Raw genomic sequence first — 19,716 nt, forward strand, 5'->3', positions numbered from 1 at the left:
GTCACTAATGTTGGCTTTCCATCATCACAATTATCATATGTTGAGAGTTGATACTATTGGTTTTTATTCACGCATTTTTAAAATTCCTATAGTTGAACTGTTATTAATGTGAATATGATTAGGTTAGTGATTAAAAACATAGAAGGCTACTTCTCATAATCACCAGTTTTTATAACATTTATATGAATACTCCATGTAGTTGTTAGTTACGCCCAAGATATAATCAATCAAATTTATTTGGGCATTTATCGTGTGCAGGGTTTATCATTTTTACCAAACTTTGGTTAAAATGGACTGAACCAATACCGTCAGTCTGGGAATCACAATGTTACCAAAATTTTGGTACTAGATTCAGTTCCAAGAGCAAATCCAACTGAAAACCAATCAAAACTGGGGGATTATTTATCTTTGTAGAAGCTGGTGTTCAACGCAGGGACATCCAAATACAAAATTAGGAATCTGTTCCAACTACGCCACATGGTGTTGTTTGATAGAAAATATGGAAATAAGTATATAAATAAATACTCAAGTAACCAAAAAAGCAAATACATAAATTCAGAAATACTTAAATATGTAAATACCTGAATTCTTAAATATCATGAAATACATAAATATGTAAATATTTAAATACCTAAATACATGAATATGTATATAAGTAAATACCTTAATACATAAATATGTAGAGGTGTAAATATGTAATTGTGTAAATACCTAGACGTATCATTACAAACATATCTATTTATGTGCATGTAAACATTTAAATATATGAAGATACATATATATATATATAAATATGTAAATTAAAATAATTAATATAACTTTTTATAAAAAAGTATATAAATATATAAAATATGCAGAAATACATTTTGGTCTTTGATTCTGTTGTGAATCCATGAAATAAATGGAATCTTTTCCTATTAATTTTTTTGTTTAACTCTTTCAATTAATATTTTTTACCTAAATTTTGGCTTACATTTTGAAAATTTCAACATGATTTTTTCAGATACATGTGACCAAACTTTTAGGTTTTACCAACTGAAACTCATATATGACCGAACCAAAACTGTGCCAAGCTTTAGGTAAGTTTTAGTTTTTGCCAAAAACTGATACTGAGACTAAATCCATCATACCGTACTTGTCCATTTTTCTGATCATGTATGATTAGTCTTGCACATGGTTACGGCCCATCAACTTCCCGTAGGATAGGCTAGGCAGAACTTGACTTATGCCATGCTCCTTTCTGATTTTTTATCATGCCAAGACATGGGTTTGGTGGTCATGAAATGTTTTTTGGCCTATGACTTCCCCTAACCCCAATAGACATAGGTGTTTGTTAAGTCCAAAGTTATGGCTATTCTGTCGCTGTCTTACACACAATTTTCCTTAAATAATATTTAAAACATATAGAATTAGCAAAGGGTTATTCCATAAAGGGAAGTAATTTATCTCATTATCTTGATTTAGGATAAGAGAGAGAGAGAGATAAGCTTGAGTTAATAAAGTTTAATGGTGACATTGATGGGTAAATCATATTACATCGGTCTAAAAGTTAAGAAATTTTTGGGGTTTTCTACAAGTCATGGGATAATATGAACAAAATTGAGTTAATAAAGTCTAATGTAGATCATGACCTAGAGAGGAAAATTGTTGTATGGTATGGAATATGGATGTAGATAGATGGGGAAGAATGGTGGAGAAGGCAAATATAGGTGATATGACGCAAAGAGAGAGTTCTATAGGGATGTGTATAGATATAGGAATGCATGTTTGTTCTTTTGCCTCTCTACGTCTCTCCTAACCTAGGTGAGGTTGTTTGTCCTTTCATAGTATTGGATTTTTGTTCCTTTTTCAATATCACTGGATAGTACCATTTCCAATATCTCCACAACCCTGGCCAAGAACTTGATACACCTTCTTCCTTGGGTCAATATCCTCATATATCGACGGTGGACAATCTCATCTTGACCACTCCATCACCTCGTGTATGTCTTATTCAGGAATAATTTTATTTTTCAATTATTCAACCATTTCATTTTTACCAAGTTCAACACTATCCAGATTAGTCAACATTTATATGTTTCGATGCGATAACAATATGTTATTTGTAACAAATAATTTATTTGGTTGGTTACTTGGTCACATTTTTTATTAAATGTGTTTGATTAATATTATTATAAATACGACAAAATAATTCCATTCAATCTAATAAGTACTGTATTCCAGAATTGAGAAATTCTCTGGCTAGAATCTTTAGTATTCTCTTTTTTATTACTTGAGTACACTATTTAGGCAGAATGCCTTTACCTATTATTACTAAAAAGTTGAAGAAAACCTCAAAAACAGAGGAAGCGAGGAAAATGAGCAAGCAACACAGAAATAACTTCGGAACCAAAAGAGACTAAACCGAAAAAACCTTTATTTTGGTTCCACAGAAAAAGAAGAGTTCTACTGTAAAGTATTGTGCTTTTAGTCATTATCTCTATAAGAGATGGAATAGAATAACCCGGTTGAAGTATAATGATCATCTATCTATACTCCATTGTATGTCCCATAATAGGTCCCTTTTTCTACCCTTTCTCAGGAGTCAATGACTATTCATTTCTGTTACCTCGACACCAAAGAAGAGTTCGACCAGATGTTTTATTTCTGTCCTAGTTGAGCCTGATTCGACAATAAACATACATTTGTTTGTTCCCCAATAACAAGTTTTTTTACTGTAAATACTGAATATTTAATTCCATCCATGAATCCATTTTCTTCCCTATGAGTTTCTAGCATTGATAAGAATTCTAGTTCTTACCGTTCATATGTTATGGTATGAATAAGGACTAGACTATGGATAAATCCAAGCAACCCTTTCATAAAACCAAGCGATCTTTTCGTAGCTTTTTTGCCCCAATTGGATCGGGGAATCGAATTGATTATAGAAACACGAGTTTAATTACTAGATTTATTAGTGAACAAGGCAAAGTATGGTTGTTTGCATCTACTCCTTCAACGATGGGCATGACTCCAATGTTTGCTCTTAATGCTGCCATAGCTCAACCACCCCCAAGATTTGGGACATGCATGATCTCTAAGGCATGAGGTACGGCAATATTAAGAGCTAGAGAGTCCAAATATTGGTGGTGGATGTGTTGGTAGATAAATATTTGTTTGATGATCACTTGTTGCCAACCAAAGTTATACCAAACAGATAGCTCCACCATGTGAGAGATGCTTACCTCGTTGGCTTACACCATATCTAGGGTAATCTAGAGATGTCAACCTACTTTATAGTGAGTGAGAGGTTCAGTAATAGACTGCTCGATGTTATCAAGTCAAGTTGGGGCCAAATTGACCTTTGACTGTGATTAATCATGACTAGGTTAATGCTGCCTTTTCCAACCTTTACTAATTCACTGATAAAAAATTTAACTAACATAGGATAAGCTACACGATAATTCTAATGTGTAGCGGGCGGGTCACTGGTTTAGTGTGATCCCTCCTCTCTTTCTTCAAAAAATAATTATAATGTGTAGACGACAACTTGATTTCAAACAATATGAACCATGGTAACTTAATTGAGTATGATGAGCAACATAATGAACTTTTCAGTTTTATTTACAAGTCAGAATGAATTAAGTCAATTGGTAAATTATAAGATGTCTATCTCTGAAGTAGAAACTACACAAGGGTACGTAACGGATCATGTAATTGATGTAGATATTTGTTATGGATATAGAAGTATACCAAACTAATAAATTACATATTTTGGATCAATTTGGCCAATATTTCTCCCCTCGAGAGAGAAGGCTAAGTATTATTTTACGAAGAGAATTTAAAGAGTTCCCCACACACATCAATGTGAGTGCGCCTGGGGTAATGTGACACTTGCAGTTACATCGGCAATGGCAAGAAGGCACTGCACCTACCCCGCCTGGTCGTCTCCCCCCAACGGTGCCTAACCCCGCTGCTCACGCATGTGCGCTAGAACGATCCCACCTGATGCGCCCCACCCTTATGGAACTTTGGCAAAGGATGCACTCCAATGTCTTTGGATATGACACCCTATGTGTAGCTCCTACAAGGTGTGGTCTCGTGCTCATTACCCCCCCTCGGCACCACTTGACAATGCTTTTCACAATGACTGGTATCAACTTTGCATAATCATCGCCTAGGTTTGGGAGCGTCACAGTCAAAACATTGAGTGTAGGGCACATGCCCGTCGTTAGTTGTGGGGCTTCCATTATTTCTGGTGCAAACTGGGAATACACCTAAAACCATTGTGCATGAAGCACAATGTTGGTTTCCATCATCGCCAAGAGCGCGCATAGCGTTACCTAATAACTTGCAAATTAACATGATTAATTAATGAATTTTATATTATATTTATGTGTTTTAATGACTATATTTGCATGTTATCATATTAAAATAAAGATAAATCACTTACACTTTCATTTTATTATTATTTCTGATTTTTTATCATTTATCACATAGAATTTTAGTGAAGAAATATTTTTTGCAGGGCTTTAAATACTTGGCTAAAGGTTGGTAAGGGCTTTCCTAATTTTATAGAATTTTTTCTATGTTTTTATATAATGTTTTGACCATTATATAGCCAAGAAATGATTTTTATTTATTTAAATAATACATATGCTATTTATTTTATTTATTTATATATATATTAAAATATAAAGGGGGGCATCCACGTCATTCGCCCGAAATTCGGGCAAATACATGGATGTATTTATTTATATATGCGAAAAGTTTTTTTTATATACTAAATAAACAAAAAGTCGGCGAAAAAATTCAAAAAAAATATATATTAAAATGTAGGTTAGCCACGTGCGTATATATATTCAATATATATATATATATATATTAAGGTCGTTAGCACGTGCATTAAATGCACACACTAACCGACATTTTTTTATTTTTAAAAAAAACAATGACGACGTTTAACGGCGTCGATTCGCCGTGTGCATTAAATGCACGCGGAAATCGATGCCGAAGAACGTAAAGGCGGTCAGCTTATCGCCCATTTGATTACTATTTTTTAAAAGAAAGAACAACGCGGTCAAAAATTGCGGCCAAAAGAATAAAAAAATTATCTAAAAAAACAGACCTTTTGTCCTTTTCTTTTGTTTTTATTATTTCAAGGTGACATGGAGCGTTTTGAGGCCTTCAAATTTTGGAATCATATGCCAATGGTTGCGCACTTTGGATGCGCACAACGACGTGTCAGGACGTGATCCAAGAAAGCGGAAAATGAGAAATAATCATGTGGGCCAATCAAAAAGCGCCATTTCCAAGCTTCTTGGAGGAGAGATAAAACGATCCAACGGCCTAGATTTTTCCTCACTAAAACCTTGATATCTTGAGATCTAGACGTCGCATTGGGCTGAAATTTTGAGGGTAAGTTCGTCTTTTCTCCCTCTACAATCCAGACGGTTGGATCTTTAAATAGAGGTCTGGAAAAGGGCAAAAATCACTTTTGGATCTCTCCCCAAGCATTTGGCCAGGCTGGACACAGGAGGGCCTCTTGAAGTCGACAGATCTTGCTTCTGAACTCAAATTTTTAAGTCTCTGATTTATATTTCAATCATCTTCTTGAACGATTCTTAAACGCCAAGGCATGGGCGAAATGTACATGCCCTAGAAGTTTGTTTTGAATGAAATTAGCACTTCATTTTGATTTGGATTCAAGATCTGATTTTTGATCCTTAATTATAAATCAATTTAGAACATTTCTGCATCATTAGATTTTTAATTTAGGGTTGAATTTCATCTTTTTCCCAAATTCTTCACTTTCTCTCTCTAGGTTGATTTGTCTACTTTCTCTCTCTAGATTTTGATTTTTATTATTTAGGAATTTAATTTAATATATAAAAAACATAAAAATAAAATTTGATTCGAAAATTCATCCATCTTGAAGTCCAATTTAAAAATCCCTTTCTTGATTATTTAATTCCCAATTTTAATTCATAAAAATTGTCTTAAAATTTTATAATAATTGGGAAATTAATAATCTGAATTAATCTGATTTTAAAATTGAAATATTCCTATCTTGAGCTTTCTGACCGAAATATTTAAAATCAAAATTAAGTCTTACTTGATTTTGATTAATTAAAAACATTATTAAGCATAATTTAGATTTATTCGTTGCAAAATTAATTCATCTTTGAATTAATTCATTGAAATCGGATAAAATTCTCACTTGCTGCCTCCCTGTGGTTCGACCCCTTACTTGCTCTATATTCCATATTTAGTGGTTAAGTGAAATTAAAAAAATTATTGTAAAGCACGTGCATTTTTAGGCTTATCATTACCACTCTTGCACACTGGTAGCAAGATGGAATGCCCGTGTGGGGTGCCGTTGGGATCATGCCTAGATGACACAATGCTGTCAAGGCACGTGCTTGCTATGCCTTAGACCCCCGTGCAGCATCCACACTGCTGGTTTAGATGTTGGGTGCACGAGCACCACTACGGACACCTTAACAGATTGGGGGCATAGCACAATGCTTCACATCGATTTCTCTGATACCTCAAAAACAACACTTGACAAAAGGTGGGGCATGTAGAGTTTAGGGTTTCCTATTGAGTCTTACCATACTTTTATTTTCACTTTTCATCTCATTGTTCGGAGGTTATTTAATTGTGAATGTCATAAGTGCTTGTCCAAAAAAACTACTTAAATTAAAAATGAACAAGTAAGAATGATTAACAAAAAATGCTCATTTTTACCCAACTTGTAAGATCAGGAAAATATTATACCTATCAACTCATACTTTGACAAATCAATGCACAAACCTTTTATCAAACTCTTAGATGAACTCAGTCAATGAATCAATTGAAATTATTATTACATGAAAATCAGACTTGTATCTAAAGAGTTTCCTGGATCATCTAAAGATGGAGGGGAATGCGTCAAGTAATGAAGGAAAGTATGGATGGTGAGAAAATTATCAAAGCTCAAAGTCCACGAGCCATAATTGTGACCCGGTGAAGACATCCGCTGCTCAAGTGACTTGTGAAGTAATATGATGGCAAGGAGCAAGGTGGGCCAAAGGAGGATGCACCTTCACAAGAAGAGTAGTGACTTGTTTAGATCCATGAAGAGAGTATAGCATAGGCCAAGTCCATGAAAGAATGTCACAGACATCATGGCAATGACAACTAGAGGCCCTTCAGGCAGTCGAGGCGGCACAATGGCAAGTGAAGGTAATGTATCAGTGAGGTGGCATTTGGATGGCAGGGACACAAGGGCAGTAGTGTGGTGACATGAGATGGCACAACAATGGTCGGTGTGGTAATGTAGTGGCAGGTGCGGTGACGTGGCAGCATGAGACAACGTGCGGCGGTGTGGGTGGCATAACAATGCAAGGTGGAGAGGAGGCTTGACGACACCACGGCTGGTGCACGGGCACGAGGAGGACACCTTCCCCTGGAGACATCATTTTGATGGTGGGCACGAGACAAAGACCATGTGGTGGCATGTGACAACGATGATGAGTTTTAAACCTACTCTCATACCATGTATAAAGGAATGGAAGAAACCTTAATAATACATGTCATGGATGAAGATCAAAATCACAAACATCAAGGAAAGAGTGAGATAAAGAGAGTAGGGGGCATTAATGAGCAAGTGGAGAATATGGCTGGAAACCTATACTTCATATCCAGGAGGCAAGTTCTAGTGAGAGCCATGGCTATCATGTATAACTTTTAGTACACCGATAGGCGCATGAATCTTAACATGGTATTAGAGCTCTGGTGGAGGGTTTGAATCCATACGTAATATTAGGCCTTATATGCATGTCTTGATGGGGATATTAAAGATAATGAATTGCCAATAAAAATTCCAAGAGGAAAAATAACGCATTAGTATCAGAGATAGCTTTTAGTACAATGGTAGGTGATAGAAATATATGTGGCCGGCAAACCAATCACACATTCCACATCTCGTTCCATGTTCATTAATAGAACATATTCATTATAGTGCACGTGTGATGCGTACAATGAAGTCCATGAATACATGATCAGACTCAGTGAATTATGATGAGATCGTAATACGGAGATCACTAGTCTTTAAGCATGTGTTCTTAACATTCCTATTCAAAGGATACGTGAGAAGGACATCGAAGTATCCATATAGAATAACACTATCTAGCCTCACTCGTATAATGAGTATGGTCGTTCCCGTATCCATTGGTGTGGAGACACTAAGGATAGATAGTGGGTGCTCTTTAGCGGAAAGAGTTCATTCAATTGATCCGTACGAATCCCTGAATGGTATTATATTGAATTGTCAATCAGGTTGATTCACGTCACTGTTGTGTAAGTGGCACTTAGACCTGAGACACCAAAGATGTCTTGTGGATGGGCGGTTGTACTTTGGCTATGGCCAACGAGTCTCTAATCATGGGATTCTAAACGGTCTTAGTTCGGGTACATCAAGAAGTTCACGATGACGATTGAGTGGTCAAGATGGGATTGTCCACCCTCGGTATAAGAGGTGACAGCTCAAGGAAGATGATGCGATGAAGTCCTTGTCCAAGGTAGTGAAATATCGGATAAGAGTTCTCTAATAATTTCTGAATGCATCAGTACTAACTCGGATGACCGATTAGGGTTTGACAGTTGACCATACCCTAAGTTGTCCAAGGAGCGTCAAGTGGATGAGGGATTATACATATACGGTAACCGATGACGAACAAGTTCCATGAGTGAGTCGATATACACTCCTTTGTATCTTATAGGACACGAGGTGTAGCTTGGCACCCCACGTGTCGGTGTCTCGACCTATCGATTGGGTTAAATCGATCTGACATTAATTAATTTATATGATGATATAGTTAATTAATTTGGAAGTCCAATAAAGGTTATTGGGGCGCTGAAGTCGTTAACTAGACTGATATATGGGCCTAAAGGGTCACACGCAAATGGTCTTTTGGACGTCAGAAGATATACTTAGGTTTTGGAGGTTTTTATGAAAAATACCCACTTAGTATAAATAACGGAAGGCCCTGAACGAAATTCATCCAGGCCAGAATTGTTCAGGGGCTTTCCCCCTTCTTCTCCCATCTCCCAACACCTCCTCTCCCTCCCCGACGTGGTCGGGATGACGTAACGATACCGACGAAGAAAGAACGGGGCTCGTCAACGAGAAGGAGGAGATCCGACATGCCGGGGACCGCGTGGATACGTCTGGATGCTGCACACGTGAGTAGCTCGACTCCGCTCACTCAGGGATCCAAGAAATCACAGATGAGATCTGTGGAAAGGTACATTGATTCAATGTTTTGTTGATGTCGTACGATTTTGAAAAAGTATTCCGCTGTAAATCATTTTCATTTATTCATCCATGTCAAGGAGTATAGAACCCAACAGTAGGTGCACGAACCTCGACAAAAAAAATTAGAGCAAACAACTCTAGAAGGTTCCTCAACAGAAAAAAATGATTTTTTTAATTGTAAAAGTGAGGTGTGAAAATAAAAAGACACGACGAAACATATGTGTCTAAAGAATTCTTAACTGGAAACCGGTCTCTAAAAAAATTTCAACAGACAATGAGCTAACCTCAAATATCATTGATTTATGCGACAGCCACCAACCAATCATAGCGTGACAATGTTCTAATCCTTGACCAATAGGGTACAAGCTAGCAAAAAGTACATCATATATAACAGATGTAAAATAAATGCACGATCTAACATATCACACATAGCAGCTAGGATTAGATATATATAAGAGGAAATTTAGAAGCTAGGATTAAACATAGATAGTATAAACTAGCGATAAGGCTTAAACACTATATTAAGTATCATTAATGAACATACGTCACATATAACACACAAGGGTAAACACTATGTTCTCTTTCTCTCTCTCTTCATCATCTCATCTGCATAATCATTTTTTTCTTAAACCTTCATATCAATCCGTTAAGCAATGGTTCAATCATTTGATCAGAATAAAATCATTTGATCCGGTCCTATCTTTGATTGGATCAACCGTTCATGGGCTTTTCCAATCAATCTACTAGGCCCAGATCGGCCCATTCGATCGTTGCTATCAAACCTCTCCTTTCCCGCTTCTACAAACTACAAAGTATCAAAATACCCGCTTCCAATTTCGATTTCATCGTAGTTCTGCAAATTGATGCCGAAGCAGAGAGGAAAAACCCACTTCGCCCGCTTCCATGAATCTCCCTCTCGACCAATCTTCTTCAGACTCCGAGGTGAAGAACAACCCATTTCTTCCCCAGATCAAAGGAAACGAATCGCCTTTTCTGTTGCATTCATCGCTTATATTCTCCTTTGCAGGGTCAAGAACTGTTCTTTCTTCCACCGTCTCCTCCGTCTGGTTCGTTCTTTAGATTCCAAATCTTGAATCTTTTATATATTCGGCTTGATGAGGTTTTTTTCTATGTTTTCTTTTTGTGGATAGAGCCTCCCGATATCAGGAACTGGTTCTCTAGCTACGAATACGAATCGCCGGAGTCGTGTTCTTTCCCTTTTGTTCTTAGCAATCGCGATGAGGATTCAGAGAGGCAGAAAGTATTAGCAAAGACTCGATCACCGCAGCAGAATCGCCATGCTACTCACGCCTTGAATGAATCCAGTTTCTTGCAAAGGGAAACTCTGAATCTGAAGCATATTCCACAACCCGAATGCCTTCCTATTCCCAAGGTTATCCGAAACATTTTCAATTGACGCGTGTAATTCTAAGTCGATGCATTGCTTTTCTTGACATTCATTAGAACAATTTTCTGATCTTTGTGACGCTCAGACAGAGGATGAGATCGGTGAAGATGATAATCAAGAATGCCAAGTATTACCCAGAAACATGCCAAATTCTCCCGAAAGAGCTGATAATCCGTTGAAGGAAAACGATTTTTCCGAATCGAATTATGGATCTTTCGATGGAAATGAGATGTCAGTGGAAGCTGATGATGATCGGAAAGAGGCTGGTGAGCAGGAAAATTCATGGGTTTCGACTAGAGTTGGCAAACGATCACGGTTGAATGAGGAGAGACAAGAAACCAGGCACCAGAGAACTGAATTAAGAGCACCTTTTGCTGAAAAAACTAATATTGTGCAGTTGCCGCTGGAAGAAGTCAGAGAAACTGAGATTCTTGGAAAATGGCGACGCCCTCGGAAGAACAAGGTTGTCAAAGACCCACCTTTGAAGCAGCTTAGACTTGAGCGTTGGGTCCGGAGGTTGGTTTAGTCTTGGTACTGGAAGATGGCAGGCATTCCATCTCATCTGGGAGTGGATCTTCATTGAGATGAATATCAGAAGATACTAAAATGAATAGATGAACTTAATTCATTAAAAAATTGTTTGGGGTTCGGTTTGAATCCATGAAGGATCACTGAACAAGTGATATCTAGTTCCAGATTCATGAGTTATCTTAATATGTCACAATCAATACAGGTTAAATTATTCTGCAGGTTTGATGTGCTGAACTACTTTTTTTTAAAAAGGAGAAAGGATAGTTATGTCATTCGTTCCGGTATATCTTTAATTCATATGAATCTATTTAACTCCCTCTCGTTTCTGAACAAAATGCGATGATTTTTGTGGCAATAGATTATTTCTCAAGCACCCTTTCTTTGAAATTTGTGCACTCGAGTTGAGGTTTGATCCTCTTTGACCACTTCATCCTCATTAAAGGCATAATATCTGGACATTTACTGTCGAGCATCATATCTCGATAAGCAAACATCCTTTCTGCATGATTTAGGCTTATTTGAAATCCTCTCTTACTAAGCTTTCCATTAATACCTTACTCATCTAATAATTTTATTATTTACTTGGTCAATTCCTAGACATAGACTCGACTTCATAATGGGGTCATTTTCTCGGCATTGAATTTAAAAAATGGAAGTGATTCCATACATTCTCTTAAATATTTTCATCTTTACATGATAATTATTATTTATTTATCTAGTTTCTGAAAATATACTTTTCTCAAAATAATCATACCATTTTCATTCTCAATAATCCTAATTCAACGGATAGGACAGAGTAAATGCTTTGAATTGTCCGTTGATTTTCTTATTAATTTTTTTTTAAATGTTATACAAAGTATTTACAATCCTTATATTACCATCTTTAAAAGAATGTAAAAATTGAAAAAATTCTCTCTCAAAACTTTGTGATTATATTTCCTCGTGTTAAAAAAGTTATGTGATTATATTATTATATATAATCGAATATTTGGTATTTATTCACCTTATTTGACCAAGTCAACTGATTTAAAAGTGAACCCTTTTTCTCTATTGATCCGACCTATACCCATCTTTGTACTTGCTTTGATACCTTTCACTAAGTTTGGGACTTTATTTTTTTGTCAATGAATTGTGTATTAAAAAGACCATCACTCTCTCGCCATGAAGTTTTTTCTCATTCAGGCTGATCAAACTAGTTTGATTGAACCATCACAGGATGGACCAAAGGGCAGAATCAGGCAATGCAACATGCCCAAAAACCCTATTTTGTTATTTTCTAAACACGCAAACACAAAAGTATTTTTCTATTATCTGTTGACAGATATTAAAATCCACTTTAATAATCAATTAGATGGGTATTCTAGGCAACAACAAATCCAAGTGAGGATCTCCCACATCATTTCATGATACCTAATACTTCAAATTTCAAGAGGGATCTAGGTCACAAAAGCAATGCATTTTGGACGAGAATTAAAATTTGAAATAGATTTATTTAAATTTGTTTCAAGACTTAATATCCAAATAGACAGATTAGATATGCTTCCACATCAGGGAGACTGGCAACCCCTGCTATTCTCCTAAAAGGGTAACCCACGAGTATACATGGTCGTTCTGTTCTGTTCGTTTTAAATGAATAAAAAATTCGCACAAAAGAACCGCACAGGGCCTTGTTCTTTGTTCTGTTCTTTTTTTTCTCAAAAACGAACAAAATTCGCACATTCGCACAAAATTCACACATTCGCACAGGGCCTTGTTCTTTGTTCTGTTCTTTTTTTTCTCAAAAACGAACAAAATTCGCACATTCGCACAAAATTCACACATTCGCACAAAACTAGAACAAAATTTGCAAAAAGCGAACAAAAGAACCGCACACGGGTCTGTGCGATGTTCTGCTCTAATTTGTTTTTGTTATGTTTGGAAAACCGAACAGAACGAACAATGTCTTCCCAAGAGCCTGCCTCCTACTCCCAATGACCCCACTCGACGACTGCTGATCAGTTTCGAAAATCAGTCGATAAATGTTATCGTTGACATGGGTTAATCAATCATCTTAATTGTATATTTTCAATGATTTGATTTGTAAGATTAGAAGGGATCGAATGGCATTAGTTTATCGCGCAACTCAAGTTCAATAACCCACGAATTAATGCCAAATTCGATGTACTATCTATCATCTTTTCATCTGAACGTAATGTGATTTCAATCTGAATCGGTGTGAAGCAAGCGCAGCGACGTAACCGGACAGAATATTCTTTACAAGCTTGGCTAATTTGGTAATTGATATGTGTTGGCAGAGTATAATAAAAGTTTTGAGAAACTAGATACAACTGACGGAGAAATGAGAAATACCATTCGACAATTGAAGGATAGGGATAGAGATGGCACTCAATATTGTTAGAAAAAAACTCCGACTCTCTTCTAACTTAATCTCTATCTACGATTAAAAAAACTCTATATCAGACTGTCCAAACCATCAATGATAACGGATGTTAAGGCGGCACGTTGGAAGCTCTGTCTAGCTTCAAATCTTCTTCAAACACTGGAGACAGTTTCCAGGCATTCCCGTGGATTTGCGTAGAAATAGTCTTCATCCTTGGGCCGTCTAGGAAGAACCCTTCTCTTTCTCGCTTGCCCCATCCGATCTTTGTGGGCGTACTTAACCGCGATAGAAAAACGCTCCCAAGTTAAGTTTCCATTCTGATACGAGTCAATGAGCCGCACAAGCCTTCTTCTGTCAAGAGATATCGTCTGGCGAAAGCCGAAGAACCTGCAAGAACAAAAATAATAATAATAATAAGAAACTCGTACGCTTCCATGAAGCGGCAAAGATATAATCCAGTCGTAAAAAGGAAATTACCTGCGGTGGCCTTCTACGAGCCTCGCCATGTTCCCGTCGTAGGTTGGAATGAATATATCGCTCTCGGCGGAGACCATGAAGTCAAGAGCAGCCATCTGGCTAGAACGATTACTAACAGGCCGCAACTCTTCTTCTGTGAGGAACGTCTCCTTCTTCACCTGGAAGAAAAAAAAAAAAAAACAGTTAGAACAACGATACTGTTTATCTAAGAGAGAGTGGGTAGTGAAAAAACGATAAGAACCACGGTACTGTTTATCTAAGATAAATTTAGAGGAAAAACGTACGATATTAGGGTAAGCATGGCGCAGAGCTTCCATTCTCCTCTCTCCACCGTAAGTATCGCCGGATGCGATGTAAATCATCGTGTTTCTCTCGATTCCCAAGGCTTGCAGTACAAGGACTGTCTCTTCCGGCGTCAAAGGGCATAACCCTTCAAGCCTCTTCTTCTCCGAGTCTATCTCCTTCACCTTCCACCAGGGTATCGCGTATCTTGCGAAGTAACGGGACAAGGATCAGAGAATATGATATGTTAACAGTCTTCGCCGTCTACGAAGACGATGGCGAAATAATCATCATCATCCATGTATGAATGATGATGATGATGACTTTTAACTACTAATGGATGACGATAAGGAATCATCCATGTCACACCTATTGTCTCTCCATCTTGCAAAGTAGCGGGACAAGGATCAAAGAATATGCTGTGCTAACAGTTTTCGTCGTCTGTGATGACGATGGCGACATAGTCATCACCATCATCATCGTAATTCCTTCTTGGACATAGATGATGATGAATTTTAACAGCTATGGATGTTACGATAAGGAAATCATCCATGTCATCTGTTGTCTCTCCGGATGATGATATTACTATGGACGACGATGGAAGGAAAAGAAGGCGATACTTTCATGGAAAGAGAAAGAAAAACCTCATTCTTCGAAGTTCTTCGGCTTCTTCGGCCGAACAGCCGCGGGAGCAGCCAGAGAAGGCGAGCATATCCGCCTCGTATCGTAAATGAAGAACGACGTAGCGATTCTTCTGCAACCGAGAGACGAGTTTCTCGCCGATGGCTTGAATAGCCGGCGCGAATCGCAAGCTCTCGAAGTTCACCTTGCAGCGTAGACGTTGTAGATTTTCCGGGAGACCGTTGTTTGCAAGGCGAGAGTCCGTCTTCAGGAAGTGCACAATCTTGTGCTTCCGAAAAAGAGGGAGAATCTGTAGATTAAGAACAAGATTAGATTAAGAAGAAGATTAAGGTTTTAACGAAAGTTAAATAAACGTTTTACGATGACCTTTCTCTCGTAGTATTCCGCGTCAGACCAACTCACTGGCGGTATCTCCAGAACCCTCACGTCATTCGACTTGTTGAAATCGCTCGGAAGCGAGTCGACGATACGCACTTCGTCTCTCAATGATCTGATGAAGTGCTCGACATCGAATATATCGCCGAAATCACTGCAAAGTAGGGTATTTATCGATCAGATTATCATTACTTAAGAAACTAACCGGAGGAAACATTGAGAGAAAAGAAAGTACCTGGGGTCATCCCAGAAGGATCTTTTATCAAGTTCTGGAACCAACAGAGTAAGATTCAAATGACGCGCGATGGTAACCATGTCACAGATCTGCGTCACAAGATGTTATCAGGATAATTATCAGACCAAATGTTGGTTGGCGATTAGAAACAAAAAAGAAAGATACAGACCCCTCCACGCATCTGATTCAGACCCCCGTTTGTCGAGACGCGTAGATAACCATTACTCTCGTATATTCCTGCACAAAAGAATAGCGTTTCTTGTAGTTAGATATAAGGAAAAGTCCGCAGATAATATTCAGAACGTTCGACGGGAAGTAAAATTTTTCGAATGAATAAAACTAAAACATAAGTTTAAGATCAACTAAGCCCCTCTGGGGGGCGTGCTTAAGAATAAAAAGAGAAATATTACTCTCGTATATTCCTGCACAAGAGTAGCGTTTCTCGTTGTTAGATATAAGGAAAACTCCGCAGATAACATTCAGAACGTTCGACGGGAAGTAAAATTCTTCGAATGAATAAAAATGAAACATTAGTTAAAGATCAACTAAGCCCTCTGGGGGGCTTGCGTAAGAATAAAAAGAGGAATATTACGTTCGGGATTGAGGGAGTGAGGGTTGACAACGGAGGTTTCGATGGCGATTTCAAGGCGCGCGAAGTTGGACCCATCTGAATTTCGAGCAAGCCTTCGCTGGATGCATGCAGAGGGCCACTCACAGTCGGAAGAACGAGTCACTGGGCTCTCCATAATGGCGCACAGCTGTATTATCACCACAACTGCGAAGACAACGAAGAGTAACTTTCCCTTGGAACACCTCATGCGGTGTTTTCTGGCGCCTTTGCCCGCTGCTACTTCCAGGGGGTCTTTCTTGTGGAGATAATTTTCCTTCTGACAGCACTCGATCTTCCAAAAACCCATGACCAGAGATAAAAAATCAACCGTAGCGGAACAGAGTTTAACCCCTGAGTTTTACCGGCGGTGAAGATTGAAGAGGATGAAGAATAAGAAGAAGATGGGGAGGAATGGAGTTCTGTATTTATCGTAAGTCGACGTACTCGTCATGTTGCTAGATTTTCGCAGGATTTGTTAAAACGGCTTTCTCGCGTACGCCGGCGTATCTGGTTATTTGAGCGCTTCTCACGGTTCTGGCGTACGTGAACTTAGTGTTCCTGATTGCTAGGGAGAATTGCCGATCTTGTAGGCGAAGCTGGCGGGCGCTTCCTCTTTTCACTCGTCGCTTTCTTCGGTAGGAGAGGAACGACAAGAGTTCTCAAACTTTGGGTTTTTGGGTATAAGTTCCCCGGAAGCTTTGGGTTTTTGGGTCCATCGGTTCTCGACTTTGGGGAGCGAACTTACAGTCTGTCATTCCATTTATACTCTGGAAGGTCAGTCAATTCGGACGCTAGAATGTGGTGACAATACTTGCCAGTTTAGAGAGAAATGAGATAATTTCAGCGATTATATCACACCAGCTTACATTGTTAATATCTTATTCTGGGACAGCTGGAATATAAAATAAATACTAATTTATATATCTTGCACCAATTGACGTTGATGGTTATCATAATTTACAGATTTTTCATACTAAGTCTTAAAGACTATAGGTTCCTTCCCAGATGATGTCATTCATTTTATTTGATTTTCCCATTTCTAATAGGTATGGTTTATGCTTGTTTAAAATATCCACAAGATTGAACCCTATCTAATGTTATGATAGTAAGATTAATATAATGATGTATATGCTTATAACATAATGCAGAAAAATTCCTATTCTAAATAATTTGGGAAACGAACTCTGGTCACACTCTCAAGGGTTCTTCCTTTCTCTCAAAATTGCCGCTACTTTCCTTTGCACCAAAAAATATTTATTTGCATCCAATTACATCTGCAATTTTTTCCCTACTCTTGGATCTCTTTTAATGTTTAATGATACTCGGATGGTGGTATAATATAATTGCAAATGAAAAAAAAACTATCAACACAAATGTTCATATAGTCCCCTAATTTAAAATCACATTTCATGAATATAAAGAATCCAATATTGGTCCACCACAGAAGGTTAGATCATATTTTTGGCTGATATAAGTATTAAAAAAAGGTTGGGTGTTAGGCATAGACAAGAAAAAAACCCTAAAGAAATGGTTGGCCAAGTTGATTTCCACAGCCCAAAAGGAATGAAGATTGAAGAAAAATTGGAACTTAAAAAACTCAACCCATAACATTAATTAAATAAATTTTTGTGTTTTATAGTTTATAATTAATACCAGAATAAGAGTTGATTGTTAAATTATCATAAATATCACAAAACCTAAAAGTATGTAAATTTGAACCTATAATATTTGGGTTCTAGGGTCTAAATTGAGGTAAAACATTGAAGAGTCATGTAGTAGAAGATTGATAATGGATTGTATCTTGTTTAGTCTTCTCATCATGTTGAATCTTCTCTTACATATTTACTTGCCTTTTTATAGCTCCAATATCGTTATCATGCCTGTCCAATGGCCTCAAGAGAAGAGAGAGCAAAGAGGAGAAGTAGAAAAAGGGTGGAGCACCTGAATAGTTATGGTCTGAGTGAACTTCATTCAAGGCCTTCCCATATTTGTACTAAGTGGTAATGTTTCATAAAAAATATTTAACGGTAAGTAAATATTTGAACATCCAAACGATCATTTGTGTATGACCTTTAGACCAAGTATTAGTCTTGTTAACAACTCTAGTGATCCATGTATCAATCTTCTGAATTAATTAATTATATCATTTTATTGATTAATTAATGAAGGATTGTTTTAACCAAATTGATAGATGAAGTTTTCAGCCCATGGGTTGCAAGTTTACAACCTAGAAGATACAAAGGAGTGTATTGCCTCACTTAGTGAACCTTTTTGTCATCGATTACCTTTACACAGTCCCTCATATGTCTAATACTCAGAGGAAGACTTCAGATACGGTCAACTATCAAACTCTAATCAGTCATGTGAGTTCATACTAATGCATTCAGAAATCATTGGAGAACTCTTCTATGATATTCCACAGCCTTTGCCAATGACTTCATCACATTGTCTTCCTTGAGTTATCGCTTCTCATATCAAGGATATAAAATCCCATCTTGAGCCCTCAATCATATTTGTGAACTTCTTACTGCACCCGGGCTAAGAAGATTTTGAATTCCATGAATCATAACTCTAAGTTTATAGTCAAAGTACAACCATGCATCCACAAAAAATCTTTTGTTTCTTTGGTCTAAGGACCACTTATACCACCCTGATGTGAATCTACTTGATTGAGAATCAGGTATGATTCCATTAAGGAATCCATACAGATCAATTCAACGAACTCTTTCTAATAAAGAGTACCCACTTATTATCTTTAGTGTCTCCTAACTAATTTTTATGTGTTCTTTGATAAGTTTAGATGTACGGGTTTTATGTCGTTTTTTTGATTCAGACTTAACCAACAATATTTATGAAAATTTTTTACTTAAATACTCTATAATTAGTATAGGGAAAGTAAGGGGTCGATCCACATGCAGGCAAAAATTTAATTTCAGAATTTTTCTCAAATCTGGAATGAAGGAATGAGTTTAAAAGTGATAAATATAATTTTTGAAAATTTTATGTATTTTTAGTCAATTTATACCATTTCCTATGATCTAAATTGAAGCATAAATACACAGAAAAACACTAAACAAATTTTATACTAATTTTCATAATTTTAATGAACACTATAAATAGAAAATAAATATCTTTGAATTGTGTGGAATTTAATTAACCCCAAAAACCACTAGAAATATTAAAAATGAGAGTTAAATTTTTTTAAGAATTTTTGTAGATGTTAAAAACTCTGAAAATTGATTATATTAATTTACGGGATTTTATGATTTTTGGAATTTTTAAATGCATATACTAAGGAAAATACATTTTTGGCGATCACCGAAGGCAGTGGTGGCAGAGCGGCGATAGTGGCGGTGGCGGACCTGATGGGCCTTCGGGCCTTGTGTGGACCGTATAGGGCTGGACTTAGTAGGTTATCCCACTAAGGTTTGGCCCAATTTGACTAAGCCAAGACTTAGCCCAATGGGCTAAACCCTATTGGGGTGGACCCAATATA

The 19,716-nt window shown here is 37.2% G+C and overlaps 2 protein-coding genes across 2 annotated transcripts; one reads left to right on the forward strand and one right to left on the reverse strand.

The window, feature by feature from the left end:
- Positions 1 to 10,100: 10,100 nt before the first annotated feature.
- On the forward strand, positions 10,101 to 11,488 carry LOC144716517 (ATP-dependent caseinolytic protease/crotonase family protein). Its single transcript, XM_078591651.1, has 4 exons — positions 10,101 to 10,222; positions 10,308 to 10,347; positions 10,432 to 10,673; positions 10,774 to 11,488. Exons 1-4 carry the CDS (start codon positions 10,184 to 10,186, stop codon positions 11,212 to 11,214), a joined length of 762 nt encoding a protein of 253 aa, XP_078447777.1. The 5' UTR covers positions 10,101 to 10,183; the 3' UTR covers positions 11,215 to 11,488.
- A 1,986-nt stretch (positions 11,489 to 13,474) lies between these two features.
- On the reverse strand, positions 13,475 to 16,959 carry LOC144716525 (rhamnogalacturonan I rhamnosyltransferase 4-like). Its single transcript, XM_078591660.1, has 8 exons — positions 16,203 to 16,959; positions 15,780 to 15,847; positions 15,611 to 15,699; positions 15,367 to 15,529; positions 15,003 to 15,289; positions 14,361 to 14,565; positions 14,077 to 14,234; positions 13,475 to 13,986 (listed from the first exon to the last, which is right to left on the reverse strand). Exons 1-8 carry the CDS (start codon positions 16,525 to 16,527, stop codon positions 13,752 to 13,754), a joined length of 1,530 nt encoding a protein of 509 aa, XP_078447786.1. The 5' UTR covers positions 16,528 to 16,959; the 3' UTR covers positions 13,475 to 13,751.
- Between the last annotated feature and the right edge of the window lie 2,757 nt (positions 16,960 to 19,716).

The sequence above is a fragment of the Wolffia australiana genome, chromosome 1, assembly GCF_029677425.1.
Source record: "Wolffia australiana isolate 7733 chromosome 1, ASM2967742v1".
NCBI classification, from domain to species: Eukaryota; Viridiplantae; Streptophyta; class Magnoliopsida; order Alismatales; family Araceae; genus Wolffia; species Wolffia australiana.

Bases quoted from the DNA above. Each gene is read 5' to 3' on its own strand.
- LOC144716525 (XM_078591660.1), bottom strand. From the start codon at position 16,527: ATGGGTTTTTGGAAGATCGAGTGCTGTCAGAAGGAAAATTATCTCCAC. The intron at 15,848-16,202 runs GTAATATTCCTC...TCTTTTGTGCAG, and splicing joins TCACTCCCTCAATCCCGAAC to GAATATACGAGAGTAATGGT. The intron at 13,987-14,076 runs GTAATTTCCTTT...TTGTTCTTGCAG, and splicing joins CTCGTAGAAGGCCACCGCAG to GTTCTTCGGCTTTCGCCAGA.
- LOC144716517 (XM_078591651.1), top strand. From the start codon at position 10,184: ATGAATCTCCCTCTCGACCAATCTTCTTCAGACTCCGAG. The intron at 10,223-10,307 runs GTGAAGAACAAC...TCTCCTTTGCAG, and splicing joins AATCTTCTTCAGACTCCGAG to GGTCAAGAACTGTTCTTTCT. The intron at 10,674-10,773 runs GTTATCCGAAAC...TGTGACGCTCAG, and splicing joins AATGCCTTCCTATTCCCAAG to ACAGAGGATGAGATCGGTGA.